Here is a 26,962-nt window from a genome sequence, read left to right on the forward strand (position 1 = left end):
TTTGGTTCTGCATGACTCCAGAGCACTACATAGTATCAGGAGCAAAATACAGTCAACTCTCACTTCTCTATGGTCAACCCATCTTGCCCATCTCCAGAAGCAGTTTAGCCACTTCATGGTGCCTGGAGTTGGAACTGCCAAACCCTCTGCAGCCAGACAAGCTCCAGCAGGAGTGCTGAGACACAGACAGTGGCAGTTAACTATGAAACTGGTGCAGTGGAATTTAAAAGTGAAGGATTTTCTTCATAAAAGTGAAATGTGAAACATTTTAAACAGACATGCATATGAAGGTGGGAATAAAAGAGTTCATAACAGATCTGTGGTGAAGAATCAGCCTCGGAATTTGAGGTGGGCTAGCTGAGCAAGAGACCAGGCTGTAGCTGACCCCTGATAGAAACAACTCAGAGGAGAATTGCTGGGATTCCAGAATTAACCCTTGAAAAAGCCACTAGGATTTGTCTAGCAAAGAAATTACCTAAACAGAATTTGGGATGGGTAGAAAATCCAAAGTACTTTCAGAAAAAATAGTTCAGACCAAAAGGCATGTGGAGGTCAAAGTAGGAATCTACAATAAACATTAGATGAGCTGCTCACATTGTAGCTAATGGCACAAGACAAGATAACGGCTGGTATTTGGAGAAAGGCTCAAGAACGGCAGGAGCCTGCAGCTCCAGCAGAGCGCTCCCACCAGGCACAGGGGAAAAAAGCAATGATGCTGGCTCAGCAGCAGTAGTAAATGAACCAACAAAGTATCATATCATTAACCTTAACGTAGTCCAAGGCAGACAAGCCAATACGGCAACTAAAACAGAATACCTAGTGTTCAAAGTAAAAGCATGGCCAGTGAAAAAAGAAGTGCAATTTGGAGTTAAATGGTGAGTAAATAACCTTTAAAGGAAGTTAAATATATGTATGCATAAATGACTAATTGGAAAAAAAATTTGTAGTTTCTACCAACAAAAGTGTGTATGAATTATAATTATAAGGCTGGAAGCATGTCTCACTCTTGCAGTCAACTAGCAATATCTTTCTTTGGAGAGGCAAGGAATGGAGCAACTTAGGAAGATCCTGACAGAACACAGAACAGAGTCAGAAGACTCCAAATGACGTATAATTTTATGACTTTCGGAATTTATGCTGTTTCGCACATGGTGACAGCTAAAGCTGAGTAAGATTCACTTGCTGCTCTGAGAAATAAGCACAGGAGTGGATAATTCTGGGTTTCCACAGGAAAACAAAAACTAAGAAAAGGTGCAACCCTGCCCCTCTACAGGTAAGATTTAAAGGAGAATGTGAAAGAAAACATCTTGATACCCTAACTAGGGAAATCCTGAAGGACATGGACTAGCAAAATGCTGGGGCAACTGTGCAGTGCTCTCCTCTTCAGGAGACACTATGGAACGTAGTACAGAAGTGCTAAATCAGTACAAAGCACATTAGCATTGGGACTGTAAGCAGCGTTAGCGTGTACATGAGGTGCACACCTAAGCTAATTGCTGAGAATTAGTTTCTTTGCTCGTGTCTGGCATGTTGTTGCAGGGCTCTACTGCTTTCAGGTATCTCATGACACTGAACTGTGTAGGTGAAAATCAAGTGTCAGCATCTGACTCCCACACCATGCTTCAGGGCACGACACGTGCCCACTGTCTCCACAGCGTGGAGATACAGGTTACCTTGAGCATGCTTAACTTTTTACTGAAAACCACAAAGGCAGTTTGTTAGCACAAAGTTTATTAATGTATGAAAGTGTCATTTTGGTATGGGAAAAACTGTAGAACAGAATCGTCAGAGGCTCTAAGCATCTCTGATGAAAGCCAGAGGTTCTGGGCAAAAAATAAATGAATGTCAGAATTCCACATAAGAGAAAAAGCAAGCCCAACAACAAAGTCATCACAGAGGATTATAAATAGACAGTGGCCGACACCACCGTTTCCCCCCCAAAAATGGGAGAAGGATACAAAAAGACACAGAATGGTGAATAAGGATTTTGTGTCTAATATCTTTGCCTATCTCAGCAACCCTGACAATCTCAAAAAAGAACAGGAAGAACTGCAGGAGTTTCAGTGCAGCTTGCAGCCCTCAGGGGTCATCAAGGAAAGCAAATATATTAAACTAAGCACAAAGTGATGTTTCTGAGGAAGGACACTGACAAAGTTTTGCTACAACAGACTGAGCCACAGACAAAACCAGAGACCAATACATTGTGCGACACATATGTGATTGTAGAGCCCTAAGTTTTAACACATTCAAATGATAAAATGGCCAATGTTTCTTTCTCATGGTTGTAAAAAGTCTCTATTGATCAGAGGCCAATGTTAGCTGATGCTCACCAGAAGCTATCTATTGCCACTGCTAAAAGGAGTTTGACAGTTTCCACCCACGAGATTCTCAGAGGCAATATATAGGATGTTTTCTCAGCTAGTGAAGTAAGATTTGAAAATTGAATAAAAGCCTGGAAGATATTTGGTCATTGCAGCCACATTCTCCAAAGCATTTGAAAAAGTATAGAGGAGCAAAGTCCAGAGCTAGATTATGTTAATCAGATTTAAAACAAAAAAAGCCTGTTCAGTCTTAGACAGAAGGCAGACCTATTGCTGAGGAAAGATCCTGCATAAAGCAATTAAGGATGATAGTAAGGGACGGCTGGGACAGTGCAATTCCAGCCCTTTCAAGGCTGGAAGCTCTTTCAAATACTAGATAGAGTTTTGTTCAAAGCAAACAAGGGTAATTTCTGAGGTGCTAGAGAAATATGGTGGAAGAAATATATGAAGGTCATTTAGGGACTGAAAGAACTGATAGGAGAGTTGGAAAATACAAAATTCAATAAAAATTATATAAAATATACAACTTTATAAAAGAAATATAAACAGTAGCATGAAAAAAGTTATAAAAACTTATCACATATGCCAAAATTACACAGATAAGTCAAGCAGAAGAACAGAAAGTCTCCCAAAAAAAGCAGGCACAGATTTTTTTGTAAAATCTGGAAAAACAATAGATCATAGCCTTAAGTTTTAGCCTTATTTCTGTGAGACAGTGGTGCTAATTCCACAGCTGAGCAGCTAATCACACATACCAACTCTCTTTTTACTAGCCAAGGTGAAACTGGCCCAGCACCTTGTGACAGTGGCCCTTGCCTAGTGGCCATGAATTTATGCAGTTGGAAGTGAAGTATGATTTTAGACATGTAACTGCCAGTTCTTATCAGCTGCAACTGAACCAGCTAATAGAAAACGATGTCAAAGTAATGCTGAAAAAGGCATCAGATTTGGATGCTGGTCCACATATAGCAACAAGGCAGCACTAGTGAAAACCCGGCTGCCACTGCCTGACGTTTTGGAGAATAGAAAACTGAAAACAAGCATGCTTGCACTGTCGAAAATTGATGCCAGAGTTAGAGAGGCCTAATAGATATAAAAGGAGATAGGCAAGGAGAAACGAAAGGCTTAGTAAGATCCGTGGTCGTAAGAGCAGCTGGCATTTCATAGCGATAACTCTGTGCATAGATGCTAGGCAAAGGCTGCGACCAGCCAGGGCTTCACCAGCAGCCCTGCACTCATATGAAGATGTAACCCCACAGCAGCACACCCACGAGGAATAGGTGGCATCTCCCTGAAATACCAGTAACGAGGAAGAGAGGCTGTTTTGCTCAAGAGCTCAGAAAAATAACAGCTGTTGCTGCTGCAGAGGCCCAGGGCGGAACACAGCTGTGCCAGAACCAAAGCACCAACATCAGCCGCCAGAGCACAGCGGTGCTGATGGCTGCGAAGAGACCCAGTGGCCCCTGAGGAGCTGAACACTGCTAGTTAACTTAATTCATATTTTAGAAATAGGCACACAAAATTAACTCTTAGTATTTTAGGTCTGGCTACAAGTAGAGGCTCCTGCTTGAACTATATACAATTAATTGTGATAACGGACAAAGGCATGCATGATGCACACTAGAGATGTAGGCTTCAAGTCCAGAAACCCAAACTCAGCAGGCTCCCCATGTCCCAGGCATTTCAAAACAATGCAGTAACTCATGTAAAACCTGCCAGTGCCCCACACTCTAATAACCTGCAATAGCAGAAGACTTTCAATGTTAATCCAAATATTTTGTGGTAATTCTTAATTGAAAGTATTACAAATTAGTTCTAAAAGGAATAGCTTGATACTTGCAATTGAGTTAATAAATAGTGACACTCTTTTCAGGACCTGGTGTCTCCATATTCCTGAACTTCCAGCAGCCAAGGCAGCATTTGGCCTTTCCAGTTCATACTGTAGATCTAATCCACTGCATGTAATAGACAGCACTTAATGTACTTAATGTAATAAACACTACTTTAGTTATCTCTCAGATAAGCATACACAAGGACAACTCACCAATATGCAGACTGGTCAAATGCCATCAAGCTCTGCCACTGTAAAGGGTAAAACATAGTCACATCCCCTGAGAAATTCACCTACCACAGTTAAATGAATTGCCACCCATCAGCTGAATAGCCATTAATTTCGTGCACTTGCTTCACCATTCCTAATTGGAAAGTCAAACAAGTTTATTTAAGTCACTCCTCCTCTTTTTTCTTTGCAATTAGGTCGTGCTATCAGTTGACTGTCAGTCAGGTGCCATGGCTCAGCTGATGAACTATAACTAAATCAGTACAGTCACGACATCCAGCTATGGCAACACAGCACTTTATGTCACCAACGGTTGGTTACCACAAGTCAGATAAAGACTCACTTTTTCAAGAAAATAATGGTAATTTTTGGCCTTCAGGATAATCCACAAAAGAGCAACCAGTATATGAAAATATTTGGACCAGGTGCCAGTTTTGCCAGTACTAAAGGTTTAAAGTATAAGTGATCAGGACTAATTTCAAAGCAATAGGTGTAACCCACTAAACAGCACAACAGTAAATATGTCATTTCAGTGCACAAATATAAGTAATTTCTCAATGGACCCATACTAATATGGATGCTATCATTTCTATTTCACAAGTTTGTAAAAATAAAGGCCAAATATAGGACTAAACACTAAATTAGATAGCTTGATCCATTGTATAACACAGACCATTAAATTTTTCTATACGAACTCCAGTAAATTGTAGTAGTTAGCTTAACTAAAGCATATCTTCCAAGGGGGGATTCAGCCCTGATCTGAAACCTGCACAAAGATTACCCCATTTCTCTTTCAGGGTTTTCAATGGCTAAGCACCCTCACGGAGAAGAATTTGTGCCAGATGGCTCATTTGAATTTCTTTGGCTTTGGCTTCTAACTACCAGCTCTTATTAAGCCTCTGTCCACCAGATTAGAGTCTTTTATGCCTAGCATTTTCTTGCTGCTTGATTATATACCATACAAGAAGTCACCTCTCAGCCTTCTCATTGATCTAAAAACCGGACTAGCTTTCACAATATCAAGCACTTTTCCCAGCCCTCAAATAATTTCTGTACCACATTCCTCTATTGCACAACTCCTTTAAAATATATATCTAACAAACAGGACATAATATAATTGTATTAGTCTCAAAGATGTCATCTCCTACTGTGAAATCAGTTCCCTACTGGTAACTCCTGTAAAACTCCTGTTCTTTGAATTTTGTCTTTAACTAGTCCCTAACTCTAACCTTGCTTTTGACAGTATTCAAGCATATCTGTTTGACTAAGTCCAAGTTACCAAGCAATAAAGATTGCTTTTCTGCAGCAAAATTTACCACTGCACCAGGCTTTGTGTTATCCGCAGATTTTATGAGTAATCATTTTGTATTGGCCCTTCACCACTGCTGAAGATGCTAAATAGTATCAGGCCTACTACCGACCCTTCACATGGGCCCACTAGAAGCACTCCCATCCAGTCATGATCTCTAACTGACAATTAGTGTATGTGATCTGTAAATCTTTTCTTCTACTTAACTGTGATCAGCCTTTGTGCACGGAGTGTGAGTCATACACTTAACTCCCTCTTCCTACTCCTCCACAGATGAGTCTGTAAATCATGTCTTGCAGTGCGATGCTTGGCTTCTCTTTCACGCCATGATCCCACTAACAGACAGTCGGGCACCGCATCCTTTGATCCACCGACCGATTCTGTCTTGCCCAAAATGCCACGTAATGAGAGAAAGAGACTGTGGAGGTACATTATTTGTATTACAAATGCATGCAAGCCTACCAGGGAGGGAGAAACTGATGTATTGCACCATAGCTCAAAGTTTAGCTATCTGATGGGGTCCTGCATGCAGATGAGGTCTCTGAGATGACATGTTGTCCCAGCTGCAGTTCTGAAGCCCTTCTGCTGCCATGTAATCTGATATGCAAAATCAGTCCTTTCTCATATTATCTGCCATGGTGCTATTGCACGCAGTCGAAAGAAAAGAGGTTTGAAAGGTGTCATGATAGCTGTGGGTCATTGCAGAAGGCCTTCTAATGCACCAGGGTTTTTTTTCTAATCAGGATAGCAACATAATTTAATATTAAAGCACCAGATACTTTCTTTATCTTCTCTTGGAATTTTCCTAGCCAAACTTGATTTGCTATGATCTAGCACAGTGTGCACTATATTAAGGTGAGAAAAAAAAACCACTCCACAGAACTGTAGAGCTGTATTTACAATATTTTTGTATAAATTAAATATTAATATGAATATGGACAAAGAATATTTTCAGGATCACAGAGATCTAATAATCTTATGCATTTTACATGCTGCTGATTTTTTGCTTAAAGATAATGTTTATTAGTCCCACTTCTACACTGTGCTTCATCAAGATTAATTCTGCACTGAGTATTTTTATAGTAGTTGTGCTACATTATATTAGTTTATACATATGAAAGTAGATATTTTATTCAGAAATATGAAAAGGAATCATTATGCTGTCTAGTTAAGGCTAGTTATTCCTTGAGAATGGCACAGACACAAAAGAGCTAAATAGGATTTTAATAATGCAGGTTTTGTTGGGGAAAAGCCACAATAAACATTATGTGATTCTGTTATTTAATCTGGAAGAACTACCAAAATGAGGACTTCATCTTGAAAGTGGAATACAGGAATGCTATATGGAATTTACTAAACCCTGTAAGCAGTTGTCTAAGCCCTATTTTTTCTTATACCATAAAAATAAACAAACTACCAAAGGTTTGCAGGGGGCAAGAGAAATTATGTTCCAAAAGAGAATTATATTCAGAAAATGAATTAGTTTAAGATATGGTAACAAGAGAAGCTTTTTCCCATGACCAGTGTAATTAGTGAAACTTAGTTCCTTATGAACTTCTGTTGCATCTGCACCCAGCTTTGCAGTAAGTCCAACCCCCTTTCTTCCTTCCTAAACTGTATCTCCCTGCCTTCTATCCTGCCCGCAGCCTCCCAAGCCCCCATTTCACTACTATTTCCTCTAACGAACAGCTGGGCGAGGGGCAGAGCAGGTGAGCGGCCAGCCAACGCAGACCTGCTCACCAGTCGCGGCACGTCAGTCAGAAAGACGCGTGTTGAGACCGCACGTTCCAGCCTTCTGCTCGGTGGGAATATTCGTAAGGTCCCTTTTCTGCCCAGACACCATTTCCCACAAAGCTTTGTGGAACTTTGTGTGTCTAATCTCTTCCTCTCTGCTATCTTTGGCTGAATTTGGCCAATGGGTTTCAAAATGGAATTGAGATAAAACAAATCCCTTTGTCTTTGGTGCTAGATAGAGTGGTTAGTGGGATACTGCACCAGAAGAAGTTCCCACCGTAAACATTCACAATCTTATTCAAGCAACATCAGTTCTTTAATGTTGGACACCCTAGACACTTTCCATAGGATTAAACTGTCTGTTTTCATAAAAGAGAAGAAATGTCACTGACATAAGCTGCAAATATTGAAAATTATATAAGAATACATGCACTTTTTTCAACGAAGATGGATAACTGTGTATGGCAGCAAACTGCTACAAGTGGAAAAATCAGTGGAAGAGAAGCTGTCCTGCTCTCACAAAAGACTTATTTTTTCTTAGTTAAGTTTCATAATAAATACAGAAATGTATCCAAAGCCTCTCTTTTCTCCTGTGTCTCCCTTTTAGCCAAAATTAGGTACTTGCCTCTCATCTGAGCAATCACTAGAAGAAAATAGTTATTGTGAGATGATATTAATGCAGGAAGGCTCTCCTTTAATCTCCATAGTTTCAGCAACACCACTGGCTCTGATACTCAAAGCAGCATTATGGAACTCTTGCATGAACTCAAATTGAAAAGCAAAGGCAGAAGAGGCAGCTATGTCTGCAAGGGCTTCAAAGAGGCATGGAGCCCCAGCAGCCCACAACAAAAGGTACATGGCTCTGAGCAATGCCTTTCTGCCAAGCACTGGCGATTTGGGGGAGCTTCTTGAGTTAGTTTTTCTTTTAGAAGAGAAATTGGCAGCACAAAACAAGTATCTTATCGCTGCAGGATGGTTATTTTCAAAAGTCCAGCTGCCCTTCTTCCTGCAGCAGGAACAACAGCTAGCGGCACTCAGGGAACTCTGTGCTGCCAGTACTTCAGAGCAGGTGGCTCTCCCCTCTCAAAGAAATGTCTTCATCTGCCTCTCCCCAGGCATCTGCACCAACTTGTGTGCCAGAAACAGCACTTACTGCTTCTCTGCAGGAATGACCGATGGCAGCTTCCTACAGGCTGACCACACACCCCTTCCCTTCTCCTGCTTCAGACAATGCAGTTAGTGGCCAGGCAAACTGCACATCAAACCCCTTTCCATGAGGTTTCATGGAAACCCAGAAAAATGAGGTCATGAGCTTTGTTTGCATTATTAGGAATTTAAGTTTTTAGGGAAACTGAGATTATATATTTGCTTCATGACTGAAGAAAGCTAATATTTTTTAATCTATTTTAATACAGACCTACTCTTAACCATACAAACAGCCAGCACACCCAAGATAGGAGTACTTTAAAGCATGTGGGTATGGGGGTCAAATTTAACCCAGGCTGCAACCTGCCCACTCTTCGAGGAAGGAAAGAGGAAATCACTCATTTGCTGACAGTTCCACAAGCCGCTCGGAAGGAAGGGCAGACAAATTCTCCTTCCATGGACTGGGAGAGATTCATAGTAAGCTTCAGCACAAAGAAACATGGCGTAGGTACTACTACATATACCTGTGGATATGTAAGCCAACAGGGCCAGGTACAAGGGGTGGCTTTTCTGGGGGCATGTCCACACCTAAGCAGTTTAAGCCATCCCCTCCCAGGGAAGGTGGAGCACAACTATCAGGGCTAACTCACCAGTGAGTGAGACTCTATACCATAGAGGACTGCGTCAGTGGCACCTACCTCACACATCACAAAACCTGGACCTCAGTTAGAGTTCCCCTTTCCACAGCCAGTGTTGGAAATATCAAGATAAATGTCTTGGCTCTGCTATGACAACTCAATGAAATGTGAGGAAATTTGATGGAGGGTTTTCAGGTATTAGCCTGGGAGTTCCCTCTGCAGACATAATTCGTTCCCTGGGGATGAAGCCCATACACAAAAGCAAAGTGAAATCAGAAGCATTTTAAGATCTCAGTCTATGCAAACTCCTTTGTCCCTAGTAATGGAGTATCACAACCCACCTTGTTCTGAAAGGGCAAGGCGTTCGTAGCAAATTTGTTTCAGGATGGGTGGTCTTTAAAGGGCAGTTCAAAGTGACATGTCACTTGGCTATCTTGCAGCTGATGCTGTAATTTAATATATGAGAATATAATAGGTGGCAATAGAAGTCTGCAAAGCATTTACCATAAGATCACACGAATCGGATTTACAAAATGATCAGAGCTACATAAATATAGCAAACACCGAACTTCTCAGTTGCTGAAATATCATATGATACTTCCAACAAAGAGAGAGAAAAATAGTCAGAATGCTTATAGTAAGATATTAGAGCCTTTAATGTAACCAGCTTTGTCTTGACTAAACCACCCCTCTTCCTGCCTTGCAAGCATAGACTCAAACACTCAGCCCTGCCAGTCAAGTTAAAGCAGTAAAAAATCCATCAATTCTGCAAGGCAGCACCAGGCCAGAGCTCAGAACAGTGCATTTCTGCAACAGCAACACCGTTTTCCAAAACAATCTTTCCTCCTTTTCTTTCATATGGGATAACAACCACTACAGACCAAATGGCATAATCCCACAGTGTACGTATTTGCCTGAAGCCACTTCACATATGCCTTCCATAATACAAAGCAGATAAATAATCTGATAGAAATTACATCTATTTAAACAATTTTTTATTTAAAAAGTTAAAGTGTTGATGCTAAGTGACCACAAGGGCCTGACTCATTTCAAAATCAAAAAGTAGGTCACAATTTAAGCCAATCCTCATCTCGCTTTCTTATCCACCTAAACTGAGGTTATACAGTAACCACTACTCCAAGACAAAGCTTCTCTCTGGAATGATGTCATTCATGATTTGGATAATCTTCCATACTGCCCTGATCACAATAATCCTCTCATGCATACATCCAGCTGTCTGTTTACATTACAACACACATTTCAGGCTGCAAGACCTGAAGAGCAGCAGGTAGGGTGATTTCACCTGAGCACCCTTGCAGCTGAGGCAGCTTCAGTTTCTGTTCTGAGAACACATGCCTTTGCAGACTCGGACCACAGCCCACCTTATTTTCAGGACTGCCGGTATATTTACATATTCGACAAGCAGTCTTGCAAATTTCTTCCTTTTTTCCCCTGCTTCTCACCTTCCCCACTGCCACTCCCTTGTCCCCAGCCTCCTTTCCTTCCTCCATGGGAATCCTGCTTTCTCATCCTAAATCAGCAATTTCTGATGTGTGCAAGGTTGCCTGTGCCTACTACTACTCCTGAATCCTCTGCCTTAAATAGTGCAGACAGGGACCTAATGAAAGATGCACCTCCATCATCAACCAAGTGCTCACTGCTGCTTGGTATCCCAGACCTACTCTGCTGCACTGCAACTCCCCCCCCTTCAAGGAAACATTAAACAGCGGCATATGGAACTACGGGACTCTAATCTGTCAGCATTACGAACTGTGAACTATTGACCTAGGGACTATGATAGTGAACTCTGCTGCCTTCTTTAGGCAGCTTTCGGATCCACTGAGAACAAAACAGAATAAACAGCCTCAGAAATGACTGCAGGATATGTGATGAGATCAAAAGATCACAAAGACTCTGAGAGTCTGCAGGCACAGAGACCAGCGTACCTCTGTGAGAAGGGCAGAGCTGGGAATAACCAGCTGTGCAGCAGTAAGCCCTTGTACAAACTGTTGAGAGGGCATCTGAGCTGGGAACCTTTAAGGAGAATGTTCTCCTTGATGGTCTCTAGGAGCTGTCTGAGCTCTTGATAGGTCCTGTAAAAAAAGCCCTCAAAAAAACATGGCTGGGAGCAGAACCTCAGCTACCTTCTGATGGTTACCTAATTCAAAGACTTTGGATTCTTTGTTCTTTGGATTTCAGACTATTTTTGTCCCATCTAAACTTAAGGCACTTCAGTATATCACCTAAACAAAACTTCTAGTTGCTGGGGACTCCCTTCACAGTCCTTTATCAGTGGAGGGAGACAGGCACCTCCTCTGTCACTGGAGCACCATACCCTTCTCTGTACTGACTACAGAGGGAACTAGAACTAGATGTTCTAAGATAAGTGACTAAAAGTGAGTAGGAAGCTTTTTATATCAGTCTTCACTCCCCAAGGCAGGAGAAATAAAAAGTAGTTCCACTCATTCCCACACAAGATATTTTGGGGTAACATATACTGTCCAGGTGAGAAAGAATGGAAGCAGCCACCCTCACAAAATTACAAATTTTACAAGCTGATGTGAGCTCACTATCTCTTTACCTTTCTTGCTTCTTCTCCAAGGTAGGGAGGTAGGGTCCAGCAACATTAAGACATGAAAGAGAATTGTTCTGCAACTGCCGGTCAGCCACAGTTCCTCTGCACAATTCCACCAAAGGTTTATAAGACTTTACATAGCTTCTTCTGAAACGTAACAACCACCTCAGAGCCCACAGGCCTCTCTTTAAACCTTTTCCAGCACTGGAAAAAAAAAAACCTCAAAAAACTTTCCATGCCATGATCACCATTCTGCCTCAGTTTATTCTCCCCTCTGCTGTACAGGCTCCAGCCATGGTATCTTCTCTAGCTTTCTGCACTGAGTTCCTACCAGCCACATCTAGACAGGATCATCTTTATATTCTTTCCCACCTCCCCTGACTATGAGAGGAGGTTACACCACATCTCCTTCTCCTCTTCTTTCCTGTTCTCACAGTCAACATACACCTCCTCCCAAGTGCTTCAAGAAACAGAATGACATCATTTTTTGTTTCTCTGCTAGCATGAATCTCCCTTTCTTTAAGATATGAGCTGTGTTGCATGAGTACTCCACACGCTGCGCTCCACACCACTCAGACTGTTGTTATCTCTCCTGCTTCCAATTTCTTTAGCACCTACAGGGATCATAGGAAGGACCACTGATTTGCTCAGATGGCATGAAAGTGTTACACTACACCAGATGGCAAAACACAGCAATGTAATCTTAGCACAGCATTTAGATGAAGTGCAGAATTGCCTCACAGAGTTAATATATTCTTGTCCCCTCCCCCCGCCCACTACCCTCCCAAATCCACCACCATCACGTATAGAAGAGCCATTGTATATCATGGTCTTGTTTTCCATACCTGGAACATTACATTCTCCATACCTTCTCACCTGCCTCACTTGCCCACTCTCCCCTTTTTGTCTTAGTATTGTAAGAAATGGAGGTTGCCTTGAATTAGAGATCCCAAGGAAGGTCAGTCTGTAACTACTCATTCAGCCAAAATGTATGCAAGTTATCCTATGTATACACATATATACATACACATATCTATCTATCTGTATGTATGAACGTGTGTATAGCTTTCTTCCATTCTTCTGCTTTAACCCTGAATCAAGAATTCTGTATTAATCCTGAAACCAAGATGACAGAAATTCACAAAATGTTAAAAATGAGGAGATAACCTGTTTTTCAAATAGATAACCTGTTTTTTAAATAGAAAGCTTGAACAGGGACACCGTTTTCAGTCAGAGAAATATACTGAAAGATGCAACATCAGCACCTCCTTTAAACCCAAAAGATTAAATTTGAAATATCATTTCTTCAGAGAATTATTTTGAGGAATTCATTGTTGAGAAAAGTACTGAGTTCTATGTTAACAGCTCTACAGTTAGATTTCTTACATTAAGCTCATTTCCTTTCTCCCCCACCCCCACCCCCGTAAACATCAGCTTATTATTTTAAAAATGCACAATGAATAAGAAAGAGGTGATTTAAGATGAGGCACTTTAGAAATTGTCTAGGATGGGTTGTTTGAAGAATGAGTCAGTACATGCCTTTCTTGTTCTTTTGCTCTTTCTTAAGCACCTGCTCATGGCTACTTTACAGATTTCTCCCTGATGCCTGACCCTAATGAAACCTCAAAGCCCTCCCTGGGAAGTGGGAAGCTAAGGGGAAAGCAAACCATGGAGAAATTAAATGTTTCCAGGAGACAACAAGTAAAATAAAAGGAAGGGATGTTAGAATTAAAGGGTCAAAAATGAAAAAAAAGAGACTTGAGCAGAGCAGCCCTGAAAGTGTCCAAGGAGCCAGTGGACACCACACAGTCACTAGGGCCACCTCTCCCCCATCCTTCTTCCTTCTCGTATTATGAATGTCCATCTTGGTCAGAGGAGAATGAAGAGCAAGAAGCCATAGCAAGGCCTCAGATGGAGAGTATGAAATTAAAAAAGGTGAGGGAAAATGGACAGCCAGAATCTCTGTACAAAGTCCTGGAGAAGGCAGAAGAGGGGCCACAACCTGTTGCACTTGATGTACATTTGTGCCAGGGTCTCCCTCTCACTTCAGAAAGGAGCACAGACTGGGGAAGACAAGCTACCAGGCGAGATGACCTCGGGTTGAGATGACCTTGGGTCTGATCTGGTACAACTGTTACCATGTTTTCATGTAGTTTGATGCTCTTCATTCTACCATCTTTTCCACAGTAGACCCAATGAGCATGTTATGGACATTTGTATTGCTCTCATCTTCTCTGAGAGCATCTGATGAGATAGGGTTTGGTTGTTTGGAGAGTTTCCAGCCTAGTCTTCTGTCTCCCTGTTTCTTCAACTGAGTCACTTCTTTGCCTCCTACTGGCTTTGGGTAACCTTCATGACCCAATGCTGTTTGAAGCACCTCAGTTCCTGAGAAATACAGTTTTGACTTTCTGGTTATCATTAACACACTGGTACAACACACTGATATTCCCATTGAACTTAAAAAAATCACCAGGTCCTTGCTAAGAACCAATTCTTCCCTCAGGTAAAGAGTTAGGCCACCTGCAGGAGGGGATTAGTGCTTGTCATGAGTACCCATAGTGCCTGCAATGAACCATTCTTCAACCCTGTAATGACTGTGGACTGAATTAGAGCTGCCAAAAATTTCTACCAAATTTCTAGGAACATCATATTATTCTTAATTAGCACAATTGTTGCAAATGTATACAATAAAACATGTATCTAATTTGACTCAGCCTTTTGCAAGACAAACTCCCTGTCTGAAATATTTAAAAATTTAAAGACTGCAATATCACATATGTAGGAAAGAATGGCCAGGGAACCCCAGTGGAAAAGGAAGATGGATTCCAAGAGAAAGTAATTCTAGATTACTATAAGAAATAGTGGCTTTTTCTCTTCATATTTCATATAGAAATGTAGAATCATTCAGGCTGGAAATGTCCTCAGAAGGTCATCTGGTGCTGAAGGTTAACACTAGGTTGCTCATGATTTTATCCAGCTAGTTAGTTGAAAACTTTCAAAGATGGAGATTCTTAACCTCATGGGCAACCAGTTCCACTGCTTCATTACCCTCATACTGAAAATGTTTTCCTTGTACAAAGTTGAAATCTCCCATTTCAATTCATGATCATTGTCTTTTGCTCTCACAACATATATTGCGGTAAAGAGCCTAGCTCTGCCTTCTCAGTAACCTCCTTGTAGATGTTGGATAGCTACTATTAGGTCCCCCAGAAGCTCTCTCTTCCCCATGCTGAACAAGCCTGGTTCCCTCAGCCTGTCCTTGCAGGGCAAGTGCTCCATCCCCTGACCATCTTGGTGGCTGAACTGACTTGAGTTCACTGATGTCTTGGTGGGGTCCAAAGCTTGATACGGTATTGTAGATGTGGTCCAATGAGCGCTGAGTGAGGGAGAATAATCACTTCCCTCAGTCTGCTGGCTGGGTTCCTGTTGATACAGCCCAGTATGCTGCTAGCCTTCATCACAGCACTGATCAGAAACTCCTAGGATTAGGATGTAGCTCATTCTTAGTTTTCATTAAGTCTTTATCCTGTCTGTTGAGCCTGCCAGCACAGGTACCAAGTAACACCAAACAGCTGAATGAGCAAACCAGAAGTGCAAGATTTTCTGCCCAATTTTCAGTCTTTCCTCACTTCATATAAACAGAAGATCAATGCTCCTGTCACGATACTGCTTCCTAGCACCATGTAAAATAATATAAACAACTTATTAAGGTACCAGAACTGCAGTGATGATTTGAATCTTCTATAGTCTTATGCTGTTTCTCTATATATCTGAGCTATAGATAAAAAATTATCCAAACAAAATCAGCAGTTCTGTTGTATCTTTTCTATAGTGTTCCAGTTATTATTCTTTCTCCATTAGAAATTATCCATCCCAGAAAATAACATGAAGATATGAGATTTTCTGGATGAATTTCAATGTGAAGATGTGGCCAGGCACAGTGTTATACAGATAGAGTTTACCAGCCAAAGCATACACTTGTAACCAGGGACACAACTAAAAGGGACCTTCAAGAAGAGGCTCTGTTTTGATGGAAAAGCAGGTTTCTCCACCTAAAATGTGACAATCCAATAGTGCAATATTAAACACAAGATACTCAGCCCTCATTCAGTTTACAAGCATAATATTGAACCTCCCTTGCCAACATGGCAATGAAACCTATATAAAAGATGAAAGGATAAAAAGGTAAAAAGATGAGCAAGCCTACTTCATCCAAGATTCCTAAGTACCATGTATACACACTGCATTTCTTTTTACTTCATAAAAAATACTTACAGGACATATCGGTGATTATTTTCACTAAAGTTTAAAGGGGGTAAAGCATTAAGATTTTATCCAGCATGCCTAGAAAAAGCTTGAATTTATAAGGAGACTGTAGAAGTGGGATCTGAACTTAGGTCTCTGAGTCTTGGTCTCTGAATCTCATTTGAATGTGCTGCCAACGCAGTGGAACTTCCCCCAGCATAACCCAGAATTTCCCACACATTTTTGCTGGCAGGCACTGACGCTCATGACCGTGTGTGTAGCCTATCTGCTGTCAGTGCCTGAAGAAAGCAGCCCTTGACTTATGAGCCAGAAGGAAACAAAAGAAGTGTATCTACTACAGTGTGTTCTATTTCACTCACCATCACTGTATCTGAACACTTTAAGAAAATATCTCTTTTTATGACCGCTCTACAAGGCAAGCTTAGATATTTTACATTCTTCTTTATTCAAGTAAAATCTTCTGTGAAAAGGAACAATTTTACAGCTGATGTATACATTCTTCATTAAATTCTGCAGCTCCAGTTCAACACTTCTGACACACAGCCTCCTCGAGCAACCATTACAATTAATATTCTCTGCATTTATAGTCCTCCACTGGGATTAGCAGCATATAATTTCACCAGGAACAGTGAGAAGAAATACATAGTGTTTTTAAAAATCAGAAAAAGCTATTGTTTATGATAATATTTGCAGCTCTTGATTTCTGAGTACCCACACAGATTGCACACACTCCCACAGAGATGGAAATTAATAACATGTGAAATACCTGTGCAGCTTGAGCGTCACAGTTCCATAAACAGTAGCAAAGCCCAGAAGACGAACCCATCTTAGGAGAACACAGCGAAATACACTTGGCTCAAAATACAAAATGACAACCTATAGAACAGAAAGATAGAGAGAGCTTCAGTACTGCTTCAGTGTGAAAGTAGTTCTTCATTCAAACGCAGAATAATTACAAAACAGGACAGCAGACATATTTCAGTTTGTACTGCTGTATATTTAGATTTTCTAGTAAAGTGACTAGATGATCAGATCAACCAGCTGGCACAGTTTTAAGCAGCAGCTCCTTTTGAAGGGAGCTGGCAAAAGCCCTGTGACAGACTGTGAAGTGACAACACCTTTAAATGCAATTCTACTGACTTCTCTTAACCAAGTGAAAACGTGTACCCAGAGAAGATGAGAGAACAAACAAGGACATTTTCCTTGAGCTATTCCAATAATATGCAGCTGGCCTAATTCCGGTTTGATGGACTGTATTTACTAGGTTACACTTCAAAGTCACTCCTTCTAATAAACCTAAAAGTGAGCTGCTCATTTTTCTCTCACAACCACTCTCTGTCACACTAAAGATGCCACTCTCTGTCAAAAACCCCCATACCTTGATGTAATTTTTGGCTCTTTGCTATTCCGCCCCATATATGCTCACTAAGCTATACTGATTCTGCCTGTGCATTGGCACTTGCTAAACCAAAAAAACAATTTGGTTATTCTTTTGGATTTCTCTGATCTCAGCAAGAGAAAGTTGCTACTGGCTGAATTCTCTCTACTACACATTCTTCTGGTCCTCATGAAATGCATCTTCTCTTTCCTCATTGCTCCAACCTTGCCCTCCTTCTCCCAAACACTTTGCTGCTTTCCTCTTAAGTACTTTAAATTTAGGTTTTTCCTACTCACCTTCAAGGCAATAACATGTAACCCAGTCTGCTGTCTAAGCTTCCTCCTGAGATAGCCCGTTTGTATTCTCCTTTCAGTCCTGCCCTGGCCATCTTCCAGCTAAAAATTCTGCTTGCAACTTACTTTTGTGTATGCAAGACACTTCTTGTTCTCCTCCATTCTTCACCAAAATCATTTGAACCCTTAAAGGAAAGGTTTCAATTTAATCATTGGAGAGATGGGCAAAAAGATCTGTCTCACTTTGAGACTAAATTCTCATCCTCTGTACCTGTATCACATGTCTCCAAACTGCAGTATCTGGATATGACCTAGACTGTTCTAGAACTTTTTATAAATTGAAAGAAGATAATATTGGAGATGAATTATGAGAGACAGAAGGCCTTTCTCTGTACCTACTGAGTACCACATGTAAGGACAACACTCAACAAACAGTAACATAAAACAACCTTTGCAGGTGTCATTCATGTAAAAGCATCATTGGCAAGTAAAATGCCACCCTTCTTCTAAAACAAGGCTACTCAGATGGTGGACTCCAGTCACAATCTGAGCCATGAATACATTTCACCCAGCCCCAGCAGGCAATGTCTCTGGTGTCCCATGTTCCTCCAAACTTGCCTGGCCCCACCAGGAACCTGCTGACCCCAGCAGTGATTCAGCAGGAGACAGTCTTTCCCTCTGCAGATCCTGCCTAGTCCAGCAGCGCTACAGCCAATGCATCCCATCCTTCGAGCCAGACCTGCTAAAATAACCCAGCCTAGCACAGTACAAATTAATTGAGTAATCCTGGTCTAGAGAAAGAAAGCACTGAAACATTTTAGGCCATCTGCCACTCAGCTTCATTTAGAGTCACTGCATTCTGGCAGTAGAGGTAGTATTGTGCCTACCAGCTGCCACATGATATTATTTTCCTAAGTAAATGCTTTTCTGTGTGGGAATTCAAGCCCAGGATATTGGCCAAAAGCCCAGGACCTCGTCCTTTGGGTGACATAGATGTATTTAGGAAAGTGGGGGCAAAGATGGCAGACATGTGGGTTGAGAGAGAGAGAGAGAGTTAGAAGAAGCTTCTGTGCTTCCCTGGAATACTTTTCTCAGCAGAATCAAGCTATTTCTTTAAAAGATATGCTTGCCGAAAATCAAACCATGGTGCAACATTTCACCTGCTTTTTTCACTGTTGTTGGACTGAAGATGTTGCAAAGCAGACTTTTTCTGGGAATTTGACAAATGCTGCACAAAAGGAAGGGAATAGCATGCAGCAAAGGCCCACTTTTCTTTGGAAGGTCAGCAGGAAAAATAAAATAAATCCATGCACCTGTGAACATGCTTGTGTAAATACAGCATCCAACAAAAAGCTTCTCAGAAAGACCTGAATGATAGTAATGACCTATTACCCTAACATACAGTTTTACACATTAGAACAGTTGAAGAACCAGAGCAGTTTGTAGCATTAACCCTCCTCCTGAGGCTTGCCAGGGGGTAGAAACCATCCTGTTTCATCCTTGATTCTCCCAAACTAGAAAAGTACTATCAAAAAGACTGGCATGCAGTGACTCTGAACATTTCAAAGTTGATCTGAAAGCAGAATTTTTCAGATGATTGAGTTGGGATGGTCTGAACACTTTCCAGGCACAGAATTTCCTGAACAAGCGTAATAGCTCTCTTCGCCATGAAATCTGACACAGCAATTTTGTCTGCAGTCGCCCGTTGAAATATTAACTGCTTGTGTCCAGAAAATCTCATTGATTTGCTCAGAACCATTTGTATAAGCAGGTGAGGCATTTGGCTACCGATCAACCAAGAAAACACCACTACAAATGCAGCATGGTGTGAGCTGGCATGTGGCAGCTAATTGTGAAGGCTGCAGAGGCAAGACCCTCTGTTGGTGAAAACTATTCTCATTTCCCCATTTAAATACAGACACTTTTTAACCAGTTCTTCTCCCAGTGCTCAATTATATTGTGGAAGTTGCCAAAGACTCAATCCAAGTCTGACTCTCTTTTGGGTCTTTTGAAAAATCTTTTCCTTTATTTAAATGACGGAGAACAGTTGCAATGCCCTCCCAAATTGCCAGCATCCATTTCTACCTGCTCTTCTACAACTTATATGTGGTCTGGTATGGACGAAGGCTTTGAACAGCAAGAATTACTACACTGATACTTTGCTTTACTTCTTAGTCTTTCCTAATAATATGTCACTCCCATTCCCATCAAGGCTCACTGGGCTGTTCAGTTGCATGCTCCCTCTAGGCTTTTGTCAGCATTAAGTCTTTTATGATCACAGTGAAAGGACTGATAGTATATGACTGGCTTGCTTCTGTTACTGATGTTAGGAAGTTTTAGTGGCACAGTTTTTAAATAGAATAATCTCTAGTGGCCAGGAGCCAAGGGGCTAGAGAAGCACTCTCCTGGAAGCTCAGTATGCCAAAAGCCATGCTTGAGTTTTGCATCTTAGCGGAATAACATTCTTCCAAAGAACTTATGTCTGGTCAAAGTCCATCCACTGCTCTCTATAGCTAAGAAAAAAAGGAAAGAGAGATGTCTTGGTTTTATTTCATATCAACCTCTTCTGCTTTCTGATTATCAAAACTCCCATTCTCTACTGTTCTTCCCAGAGATAAGTCTTCCTTAAAGTGATACACAATGTGCAGCCTGTGTTGGTTAGCTCCAAGCTAGGAGCACAGGATGAGCACAGGATTCACCCAAATACCCAGGCTGCTGTCAACGGAACAAGGGACTCCCTCTGTAGTTCTAAATGACTACTCTGTCCACCAAAAATATGACAATAATTAATTTTCTCTCTTCTGCTTTTATAATCCATTAAACCATTACAGCAGTGTAAATCTCATGAAAAATGCTTAGAGATTTGGGGATGTGTGTCACAAAAACTCTTTACTATACATAAGGAAATCTGATACCCTTTCCCCAGTCCCTGCAGTCTATATAAATGCTAGACACCAGTTTCTGTTCCTTAAAGAACATAGATTTGGGGAAAAAACACTCAGAAACCAGAAGAACTCAGAAAGTGCCTGTTCAGTGAGACTTCATAAACTGTGGCTCATTTTTGTCATTTGGACAAATGCATTTACATATTTGCTTTTAACCTCAAAGTGTTTCGAGCTATTATTACCCTTGCCAACACATTGTCCCAGTAGTCATACTACTGCTTGTGGAGTCAGACGGAAAGACTTTCTAAGGTCACCAGCTAACATTCAAGGATGCTCAGAGCTAGAGAATTACAGACATGGAAGAGAGACTTAGCATGCTGACACAGCATTCAGCCAGCTCAGCTATTCAGCTGACAGGATGAACAGATACACTTGCTGTCTAAAAACAATGGCTAAAATCTATACAGGCAGCTCAGACACAGTGGTAATTTTTTTGTTAGCAGGACAGGTGCAATAATGGTGCAAACAGAACTAACATTGAACAATTTAGTATTCAAAAGCATAACAGACATAGTACTCACAAAAAAAGGAGCAAATACATGAGTTCTACGGTTTCAGTGCAATTGCTTCTTAAAAGAAAAATACCATTTATAAAGTTTTCTTAAGAGAAAAAAAATTCCTTATAAGACCTTTGTAATGTTAACAGTGAGCACTAATTCAATGTAACACAAAATCTTCTTTTGCTTCTTGGATCAACTTTACTGTACCTGTTATAAGATGATTCATTTTGGAAAAGGTGGATGTCTTTTACCTTTTGCACTAGATCCAGGAGAAAATATTTTAATTAATACTGTGCAGTTCCCCAAGGTGCATTGAATGGGAGTCAGTATGCCTAAATTGGGCATATAATTTCTGCCTAAATTTTAGGTGCCTAGTAAATCAGCCCTACTAATGCATAATTCCATAGATAAACCATGGACAAAAGCAAGCGTCTTTGACAGCCTTGAAGAAGTTCAAGACTTAAGTTACTTGGACAGAATCTCCATCTGAAAGCTTTCAAATACACGCCTCCACTGACTAGAAGGGTACTTAAGGAGTTATTTTAGAAAAGTAGCTTTGCTATATGTCCATTAATAACCTGCCTCAGGAGGTCTGAGCCAAACACTCTATAGCCAACTCTCAAAATCATGTAATGTATTTAAGACTTCTTTTTTACTTTAATTCTTAAGCCATAAAAATCAAATGCATATATCAAAATCTCATTTTCCTTTTTAATCGGCAAATTTCTGTCCAGGTTGTGAGAGAATGTGCATACTATAATGGCTCAAAAAGTCAGACATCAAAGAGAGGTACCCAAGAACGAGTATTTTTAAAAATATGTGGAATTGACAGTGCTACAAATCCTAAACCTCAATGTTCAAAATTTTGAGCAGGACTTTAACTCAAAAAAGTCTAAAGTGTTCACCTTTGAATTCTTCTTATTGTTGCCCTCAGCTATCCCTGTTAGATACATGGAAACGAGACCCACAGCTTAGAGCTTAAGCATCAGCAAGTTCATCCCTGTTTTTGCATCTGAGGTGAAACTTATCCACTCTGGGCAAAAGTGATGAGAAACTGTTAATTCTTTTCTAGTTTTCAAATAATCAAATTTGCCTTAAAATTGAGGCCAGTTAATCCAAAAAGCTTTACTAATCCTATAACAAAACTACCTATGCTTTTTGTATGACTTCAGAATTTGCTGCAAGTATTTTGCACATTTTGGTGCAGGTTGTTACGCAGTCTGTTTATTGCTATTTAAGATAATGCCCTTTGGGCTCATTCCATTAACAGGCATCTATGAGCAAGTGCAATGAGATCTGTCTGATCTGTTCCACTGCCCAACACCATCTGCCCTCGCCTGACTGGAATAGCTGTCTTGGGCTGTCTCTAGGCAATTAAGTGACAGAACAAACCATCAGACACTCCAAGTGATCCTTCCGGCTTTCACGCCTGCCTGCTACATACAACTTGGCCTCTCAGCATCCTGCCGTGCCTCTGAGATGGGCACTCTACTTTCTTCTGCCATGTTTGGACAGTTTTTTACAAACATATAAAATGTTCTCCAGGATATCCTACTACATCAGGTGACCTGTCAGCACTTCAGCCCTAATACCGAGATGGGATTTCCTGCAACAGAGATGTAGTTTGCAGCGTTAGACAAGCTTGCCATCCAAACTCCTCACAGTCTGGCATTACGCTTTCTAGAGAAGGGACCAATGCGCTTGTATGTGGGCACACTGCCATCTTAACAGATGGGCATGAATGAAGGCATTCATGAGCCTATATACACCATGGGCACCACATACCACTGTTCAAAACATGATTCACAGCTCAGAGCATCTGCTTAAATATTAGTGAATGCACAACTCATTATCCAATCCTGTACTACCAACAAATATCTCTGGTGCAACTACACAGAATATTTTAGGGGTACAATAGCAGCTGAATATAATCTTAGGCTAATTATATAAAAAAAGAATACTTCCTTCCACCCCTCTCTCATTTTTTTAAACCACATGTGCTTTTTAAGGCACAATATTTTACACTAATAGGCCTGTGGCTACACAGCACCGTCACTCTGTCATCCTAGCAAATCTCACAATTTTAAAGAAGAGTTGTGCTGGATCATTAGCTCAATGCCTCTCTAAAGCCAATAGTTCCAGCAGGAAACCACAGTAACTACTCAGTAGGTTTTATTCCTGCCTTCGAACTGGAACCGAATCAATTCCCCAGCACAAAGTGCTGGAGGCGCTCTGCTACTGGAGGCAGTGCATTTCAGAAAAGATGCATGTCAAAGTGAAAAGACCTGTGACCATTTAAGATCTTTCATTTTTTTCATAAAAGAAGAACAATTCTTCCTAACCAACCACCCAAAGTCCAGCTTGAAATTTTGTCTACTGAAATCCTTCCTCTCTCTTTACTGTACTTTCTACTGTAGACAAGTTTTTTCCATTTCCTGTCAAAATGTATATCAAACCTCAGGCTGCATTTCAGCAAAATCTTGCCAGTAAAGTCTTTTGGAAATCCATGATGCAGTGTAAGTGAATAAACATCAGCACTGGTATAAAATACAAAGTCAGAATTTTAGAACTTAATTCATTACAAAGCTTTACTATCACAAAGTTTTAGCATACTTTGGAACCATCCTCATCAGGCAGGAATGGCAGATCTCTAAAGCTGTTTATGGAAGGCATTTGTTTTTTAATTAGGCTCATTTAGCTTCCTGAGAGATTCATCTGGTGATTAAGCAAACAGAACATTTGATATAATTCTGGTTTGACACAAGACTGTATCCCTAGGATGCTATTTTATTCATGTATCTTTAAATATTTTCCCTCTTTTTTTTCCTGCTTGTGAAGCAGACCTCAGTCAAAGCCTGAATGGCAAATTTGAATAGTTTATTTTGAGGAAAATAAATGTCCATGTGAATTCCAAGAGGCTGTCATGTCTTTCCTCCAATTTGAAAAGAAAAAGTGTTATGTCACAGATCCTACCAGCTCTGGAAAAACTTACTTATAGGCGTGACCTCAAAACGCATTTATTTGCCATAAAGTCCAGTCTCTATCAAAAGTTACTAATGAAATCAAACAAACTATTTAACCATAAGCTTCCCAAATATAAGAGTGATTTCAATGGATCTGGCAAACCCCAGATATTCCATGGCCCAGGGAGTGGTGACCCTAAAACAAGTAAATATGTTCATTCATGTTGTACTAGGTCTACCAGTGCAAGAGTCTATAGGCACCAAGCTGTTATAAAGTCAAAAGTTTTTTGGTGGAAAATGTTTGCCCAGGGAAGTTATCTTCCACTGGCAAGCGTGGGTTACTGAATGCTTCTGCAACATCTAGTAAAAGACAGGGAGAAGTTCTGAGGCTCAGAAGTTCCCTTGAGACTGTGACAGGGTGCAATGCAATGAACAAAATACCAAAGATCGGAAAAAAAACCCCATATACAATAGCTCTAGTCACTTTGCCTCTTGAGAGACGAGAGAAGCAGTAAATAAAGTCTGATATGTCCTTCGTGTTCCCATTCAAATAAATTTCTGCTTCCCCACCACTGCAAAACAAAAGAAGAAAATGAATACTTTTAGGGAATCCAAAAAGAGATGGATTTGGTTGGCACTATTTTATCCACCTGCTTTGACATGTCAGTTATTCCTCTGCCTTTGTACCCCTCATATATATTTTAGCAGACATCTGATTGCTTCACTTTCTCTAATATATTTATCCTCACAGCAACCTGAATAGCCTCAGAAGTCAGTCCCTGCAGAGTTGAGAGCTGGCTGATCTCAGTAGTTTGGAGCCTGTGAGCTGGCCAGATGTGGACTTGGCCAGATGTCAGAAGTGTCCACTCAAATCACGTTACCACAAAAAGTTTAAAATCTGTTTAAACAAGTTTTTTAAAAACAGAAACAACTGTGTTGTTTGAAAATGTAAAGCCTGCCAGAATCCATCTAACTAACTATGTACCGGGGAAAAATGTTTTCCTGACTCATGTAGGTCACCAGTCACAACCTCAAAGCATGAAATTTATGTATAGTCACTGAGCTGATTTAAAGGCATTTAGGAGTTAGCCAGTGAGTTAGAAGCCTACGACTTCACTAAAAGGTAACTACTCAAATATGAAAAAAATTACCTGACTCCCTGTCTTCATAAAGAGCTGCAAGTGTTAAGAGCAATGCAGACTACACAGAAGCTGTTCAATCTTTTATTTGATGTTTCTTTTCCCCAAGACTCACACACAAAGGCTTTGGATTACTTTCCAGCTAAATATTGATAAATATGTGAAAATACGGGTTTCCTCATCAAGCAAGTTGTCAGGTTTTGAGTGGAGATCATTAGACGAAGTGCTCTGCCAGCAGCAATTCTGAAAGCAAAGATAAGCAGTTGTGGCAGTCAGGGGGGCACCTACATCCACACTAAGGATGAGAAGAGAAGCACAAGTGAAGTGTAGAGGAGGAGCTGAACTCCTTAACTGTTTAACACTTTTTTTTTTATGCTTTGCATTACATGCAAAAAGTGTAATTCAAAATTAATAGAAGGAATTTCATCAGAATGTTTTACCTAGGCAACAGGTATGTATGCATTCAGGCACATTTCAAAAATTGTTCATACCGATGCAAAATATGAAACTGTAAAATCAAAGGAAGATGTAAAGTCAAAATATCTCCTGATTAAAACATTTACTTCTTCCACCAGTTACCTTTTATAATCCAACTATTTCTTTAATCTGTTCAAGTTATTTTCAGGGTGACATGCCACTTTGGTAGATGACAACAGTAAACTGAATGTCCTAGTTTACTTCTTTCATATGTGAAAAAAATGGAAAAGTTTCTTATTGGATGCACTATTATCATCTTTTCTTAACATAGGTATGGTCACCCAGGAAGTGGAAAGAGGATTAGTTTAGGGAGTTGAAATATCTCAGACAAAAAAGATAATTATCCATCCAGCACAATCATTTGCCAAATACTTGACACATATTTTAATAAAAGGGCTAAGAACATGCTAGTCTTATTTTATGAATAATGAAATGCAATATGCAGTACTATATTTTATTAAAAACAAGGAAAATCTACCAGTTCATTTTTAAGACCATATCTGTAATTTCAAGAAAAAGGAACCTTTTTAAAAACATGATGGTAAAGTAGTCTATACTGAAATAAATTTTGCAAGAGTTGCAGCTAAATCAAGATATAATAGACTAAATTATTCAGAGCAACTTGCCAAGTATACTTAATGCAAGAATCAGGTCATAAAACACAGACTCACATAGACTTTTGCATTTTATTACAATATGGCTGAAAACTCTACAAATGTACAGTGCAGAGAAGGGTTTTTATCTGACTGTTTTCAAAAAATTGTGGACAGTTTGCTTGGCTAAGAGGACCACAGTGGTCATGCTCTTTGATTTTATTCAAAAGGATAATTTTTGTTTTATATCAATCCAGGGAAGAAAAATATTTATGCAGGGTTGAGCAGATATTGATAAATTATTATCACAGAGAAATGAAAAGAAGTTTAGAAAAAAAATTGCTAACAGATATATTCAAAATGAGATCTTTTCTTGATCACATATGATCTCTAGGTGGTTTTTTAAAAGAACAGCACAACTGCCCTCCATTCTTCTCTGTCACACTGGAAAACAGCAGCCTCTCAGTGATGGAAGAGAGCTCTCTTGTTCTGTGTTTCTGAGGCAACTCTCATCCTCTATATTTCCATTAACAACCTTTTCTTCATAGAATATATAATCTGTGTTAAATTTTGGCCTTTCTAGTTCTTAAGGGCGGACAGAAAAGGAAAAAAAAGTCATCTCTACA

At 40.3% G+C, this 26,962-nt stretch overlaps 1 protein-coding gene across 2 annotated transcripts in view; it reads right to left on the reverse strand.

The window, feature by feature from the left end:
• The window catches only part of GPR158 (G protein-coupled receptor 158), a 214,474-nt gene that overhangs the window by 40,376 nt on the left and 147,136 nt on the right, over positions 1-26,962 (reverse strand). For both annotated transcript variants that reach the window (XM_026101601.2, XM_026101600.2), the window contains exon 6: positions 16,815-16,924. In XM_026101601.2, coding sequence (XP_025957386.1) covers positions 16,815-16,924 — 110 coding nt within the window. The remainder of the gene's footprint in view (positions 1-16,814; positions 16,925-26,962) is intronic.

This window comes from Dromaius novaehollandiae, chromosome 2, assembly GCF_036370855.1.
Source record: "Dromaius novaehollandiae isolate bDroNov1 chromosome 2, bDroNov1.hap1, whole genome shotgun sequence".
Classification (NCBI taxonomy): domain Eukaryota; kingdom Metazoa; phylum Chordata; class Aves; order Casuariiformes; family Dromaiidae; genus Dromaius; species Dromaius novaehollandiae.